General features: G+C 36.1%; 1 protein-coding gene across 4 annotated transcripts in view; it reads left to right on the forward strand.

Annotated features, from left to right (window-relative positions):
• LOC121857698 (zwei Ig domain protein zig-8-like) overlaps window positions 1–3607 on the forward strand; it is a 128371-nt gene extending 124764 nt beyond the window's left edge. For all 4 annotated transcript variants that reach the window (XM_042353780.1, XM_042353777.1, XM_042353778.1 and 1 more), the window contains exons 10-11: window positions 439–515; window positions 861–3607. In XM_042353780.1, coding sequence (XP_042209714.1) covers window positions 439–515; window positions 861–997 — 214 coding nt within the window. In that variant the 3' untranslated portion in view covers window positions 998–3607. The remainder of the gene's footprint in view (window positions 1–438; window positions 516–860) is intronic.
• Window positions 3608–6000: the final 2393 nt, after the last annotated feature.

A 6000-nucleotide genomic window follows, 5' to 3' on the forward strand; every position in this document is an offset into this window, starting at 1 on the left:
TACCTGGACAGTATCTGGTATGTAGTCGCTTGAGGATCATTAGGTGAGGGAGATTGGAATTTTAATGTATTTTCTCAGATTTGTGATCCCGACATAATGTGTGATGAAAAACAGCATTATTATATATAACTCAATCATGATCCTGAAATAGATGTCAGATGTTACCAAATGTTCAGGGAATTTTGTCCCCAGCTGTAGAACGTAAATTGAAATATAGAATCGTTAATGAGAAACTTGGGTCGTATGGTGATAATTCCTGTTAATTTGATAATCTAACAATCAGACGTGAAAGATGTAAACGAATAATTAACTCGAGTCAGTTTTCTCTCTTACAGAAAATACAAATTCTAAGTTCACATTTTTCTAAGGATTCACTATTCTTTATTTCATATTTTCCCGTTAATTATATTCTAATTCTTTCTGTTTATTTCTCGACAGACACACAGATTCCGGCAACTACTCCTGCATCCCACCCAACGTGGAGCCCGCCTACGTGTTGGTCTTCGTCACTGAGAGTAAGTTCCTGGAGAGAGAGACAGAGATTGAGATAAATAGAGATAGACAGAAAGACAGGCAGACAGAGAGTAAGAGAGAGAGACAAACAGAGACAGAGACAGACAGATGAACAGAGACAGACAGACAGACAGAGAGACAGACAATCAGAAAACCTAAGAAAGTGTAAACCTCTTCTGTTCAAAAGCCATCATTAACGTCTTGCCCTTAATCCCAAATAAACGAGCTGCTAATACGACCCAGTTCCTCCTGCACTTTCTCTCTCTCAAGTCTTTTGTTATATAATACCCATTAATGTTGTACTTAATGGCCTTTTCCTCATCTTCTACGACACCATCTTCCTTCAGGAGGCGACACGGTGGCGGCGATACACAGTCGGGGTCACACTTCCGTGGCGGCAGACAGTTCCTCCGCCGTCAGGTTGGTCGCCACTCTCTGCCTGGGCTGCGTTTTCTCCTTCGCTCACTTCCTCCCCGTCAGATGATCGCCTGGCTGCATGACGCTCTACTAGATATACATATATATACTGTATATATATATAGAAGAGAGAATAATTTGTGTTAGAAAAGAATTAGCGACAAGACTATAGATGAACGCCTCTTTTTTTACTCTTTGGTATATTAAGAAAAAACTTACAATTTTGGAATGATTAGTGTTGAAAACTTGATGATGGCAAGAACTGCTTATGAGACTTGCATTGATTTGAACTGACAGCCAGACTTGGAAAAATATAAAGAAATTTCAACAGGATTGTCACAGTTCAACACAAAGAGTTATAAGTTAATACAAAATCAGTGATGTATTTCCCAAGAGGAGGTGTGAGAAGAATCGAGACCAATACAAACGTTAATTAAATCAACCAGAGTTAACACGTTGCTGGTACAGGTGAGAGACAAGACTTTACAGGTGTGATAAGAGGAACATGTAACCTTGTGACCAGAATGATAATCTCCTTATTACCTCTAATGTGAACGTTAATTACGAATAAAAATATAAATGACGGAAAATATGACGCAGAATGTGACATGCGATGGACATTTTAACAAATTGTATTTTTGTTTTCTTCAAACATAGAATTTATGGTTCAGGTATTAGTTAGGTATTATTTTTACCTGTTGGTAGAGGTCAATACTCACTTACATCCTACAAAAAACATTATCATCTCAGAACAAATGAAGACTGTGACACTAAAATCAAATCTAAGCTATCCGAATCAAAACAACATCTGGAATTAAAGGCTTACTACTTACCTATGGGAAGTGTCAACACGTAATAAACACGTATAGATGGAAATTCTCTTAGATTTTGAGGATTACAAAATACTGTAATCTTTCTCTCCCTCCCCCAGTCCAAAACCTCTTGTCAGCCTACAGAGTAAAGTGATCTATACATAATTATTCATAAACAAAAACACAAGTATGATTTTATTTCCAACAGACACTCCATACGTTTAAAGGTTGTCAAAGAAATGGATTACTCATGTGTATGGATTATGTCTTCTCAGTTTTCTTTTTAGTATTTGAGCAATGTGGATAATTTGTACTAATGGAGATAATCTATGAACCTCTTGTGTACGGAGTTGTCGTCTCTGAGCTGAAGAAAATCGTCTGACGTTAACCATATGAAGAGGTTGGTGGAGATATAGTCTTCAGAAATGGTTCGATAAGTTCTCTCACTGTGATACATCTATTGACCTTTAACAATACAGCTGACGTCAATTTAACCACATCGCATTCAAGTTGGTCTCACCTATAATGAAGAAGTTCTGAGTAAAGCAATGGCAGGTGAGACCACAGAATATAGAGTTTAGTACAGGAAATTACCAATAGACTTTCCTTCTAGTGGATGTAGAGGAAAAGAGATTAAACTTATGGATAAAAAAGAAAGGAGGTTCATATCTACACCAGGAATGATAATATGTTATTTCGTCCACTCTCTATCTGACAATACTAAGACATTTTCCACATCCCAAGACTTAAACCATTCATAATATATTACACTGGACAATATATTAACAGTCAGTGCTTCCATATATCTAGCTCTAATAACTAGAACTTATGTAAACCTTCAGGATTTGCTAGATATTATTATTATTATTTTTTTGCAGGGTTGAAACCTCTATTGAAGTTTTCCCAACCTCACAGTGACTGACAAGCAATTATTCGTATTTAGCCATCCGTTCAAGACATACAATCAATTTTAAGTTTATTTCCCTAATTATATTTGTATATGTGACTAATTTATAGGATACACAGAGGTAGTAACATTCATATAAGTATATTGTAATACAAAATATCAGGAAATTCATTTGAATAATATACCGTATGTAATAACTCAATCTTATCTATACTATTTACATCTAAGAACCCCAAAATATTTACTTTCTATCATTCCCTCTCACATATAATAAATAAAAGCTAAATAATAATGAATGAAACTCCCAGTAACTCTTTCTTCAACACATCACAACGCGACAGACACTCAACTCATCAACTGGAGTCTGAACATCATGAGATATTTAGCACAGATAAGAAACTCTTACTTCCACACACTAATGATCAGTTGGGGAGTTTAAAGAAAGTTTCGTATTCATTTACCTTCCCCGAACAAAGTTAACTAACATGCATGGGCGATTTCTACTCTTTAATTCACCTCTACAGCAGCACACAGGATAAACATGACACCTTATACAATATTGTGTACTCCTTCCTCTGTAAACGTGACTAATTATATTTATATGCTTATATATAACAAAGGAAAGTAAGTTAAGTGTGCTTTACAACAGATGGCCTAAGAAGTATACGCGGTATAAGAGTATAATGTATGTGCCACAGGATGTATAATTTGTATAATTATGTATTATACTTATGACTAAACGAACAAATTTTAATGACAAAAATGACTATTTAGCGCAGAAATTTTTACTGCTGGTGGATGTTCCATGAGAAATGGTGTTATAATCCGTTTGTGTTTTAGTTGAATATGTTAATTTAATAAATAAACATATTACTTAATTATGTCTCTTTTTTTAAAATCATATGAACAATTAATCTAATGACCAAGACTGAGAGAGCTTTATACAGAGTAACATTATATATATATATATATATATATATATATATATATATATATATATATGTGGATAATAAAGATGCTTAAAAATATGTATATATGTAAACATAAGTAATGTAATCAGGTATCTGCCAATTTTTGTATGTTCGTTTATGTATAACAGGTGAAATATTAATATTATTATTACATAGAGAACTTCCTATTACGGTCTATGTTGATGACACCTTCACTCCTGTGTGTGTGTATAAATTGGTTAGTCGTTGTTATGACGAGGAATATTTAGCTTTCAGGAATATTAGCTTCATTTTGCAGCTGCTTCCACTGACCCGAAGATTCAGTGACGTTTTGTATATCATGATATTTTAATACTTTGCCTTCCTTGTTGTATATATTAATGTTTGATAAAGAGAAATATTTATGATATATTTAAGATCCTCATCATCAAGTTCCCTGTATTGCTTTAATTATTTGATATATCAACACGGTTCATGTTTATAAAGGAATGTTGTCATTCCATCATTTTTTGTAAGATTCCATTTGTATTTATTTCAATGTACATATATAGACTTCTGGTATTACACACATCAGTAATGTTGGAGATCCTTGCTGTAACGTTTATATTAAAAATTTATAAGCGATGGTATTTTTTTCTTGTCCTTTAAGAGAATGTTGATATTCACATTAATATCATGTACACATGAGGTAACATTCAGTACATATACAGTATGTAAATTATACACACACACACACACACACACACTACTACAACTACTACTACACTACTACCACTACTACTTTGCTGTCACTCGGAATCGTGTATAACGATCATCCAGCTATGATACAATGATGTGAGTTATTAAGGATGTCACCTAGGTTGGTGAGTTCTGAGGTGACTAAAGAAGCCGATACGGGACCGGCAGGGTCGATCACAGGTGTTGCACATGGTGGGGAGCTACATCTAGTGCGGGAGGGGCGGCGGGAGGGGCGGCGGCAGCGTCTTTCCGGCGTTGGCGCTTGTCTGCCTCGTTATGTAGTCAGGCTAACTCGAGAGTATCGACACCTTCTCGTGTGGTTTTCCTCCAAGCGTTACGGTGTGGAATAATCGACTCCCAGGTGAGGGGGTCGATTTGGCACTTTTTCAGGCGCGCGCGCACACACACACACACAGACACACAACAATTTATCTCAAGGGTCATTAATTAACACATTTACTCACTTATATTTTCTGAAGTAATACTAAGAGACTCTGAGTATGTAAGTTATTGCTTACTACGGACCTTACATCATGAAATGAGAAACTGACAGACAGACAGACAAATAAATTTCAACCTGTCTTCGCGACGGTACATACTACTCAACACCACAAGTACTCAACTGTCTACACAGGGATACAGATATACATTAATGTAATCAAAGTGTTGCCTGACCTTCATCTGGTGACTGTGTTTCCTTTGACCATATCGTAAGGTAAGAAACTTTTCAATGACCTTCAAACCGGGAAAATGAAGGCATCTGACACATGGGAAACTAATCCTTCAGGTGGCCAGGACTTATAAGACTAAGACTTTGGCCACAACCTTTGACTCGTCTTAATCAAAAACCTTTTCATACTTCCCTGTTGGGCGCTGTAAACGCTTCTGCGCTTCACCTTGCACAGGATGTAAGGGGGTGCCCAATAAACTAGCCCCTTCGGGGGCAAATCTTAATCAAAAACACGACCTTCGGGAAGCTAAGTTAACTGGTTAAAGGCATTAACACTGCAGTGAAAATACTAACAAATACATTATCCAACAGACAGAGACTTCATACATATCATTGTATACACTAAACATACACCTCAACATACTCAGCTAAATATAATATATACTCTGATATTCACTAAACTTAAGTGATATTTACTGAGCATACATAATATCTCCTAAACATACACATTGATACTGAACATACACCATCATGATATATATACTGTACATAAGTTAAATAATCCATAGAATAACTTATCACCCGTATACATAGCCATTCAGATAACAAAGGTTCTATGTTATTTATGACACACAGGTAAAGGAGCAGTAACCGAGTATGGCAACAAAGTAAAGGAATACTTACATCCAATAACTCCTTTTTACTACTGAAAAAATGACATGCTTAGTGAACTGTATGTGTGCTTACCTTAACACCATATGAAGGGGCTACTTGCTTTACCTGCGGAGTGGTTCTTGATGTGGGATTATTAATGTTTATGGGAATTAAAAAACATGGGTTATAGAGAGACAGACAGACAGATACAAAGAGAGACAGAGACACACACAGGCAGAGAGAGAGAGCGGGACACACAGGCAGACAGAGAGATGGACAGACAGAGCAGACGGACAGATAGACTGACAAATGAAAAGAGAGACAGACAGACGAACTGAA

This window comes from Homarus americanus, unplaced genomic scaffold (assembly GCF_018991925.1).
Source record: "Homarus americanus isolate GMGI-L3 unplaced genomic scaffold, GMGI_Hamer_2.0 scaffold16712, whole genome shotgun sequence".
In the NCBI taxonomy this organism is placed as follows: domain Eukaryota; kingdom Metazoa; phylum Arthropoda; class Malacostraca; order Decapoda; family Nephropidae; genus Homarus; species Homarus americanus.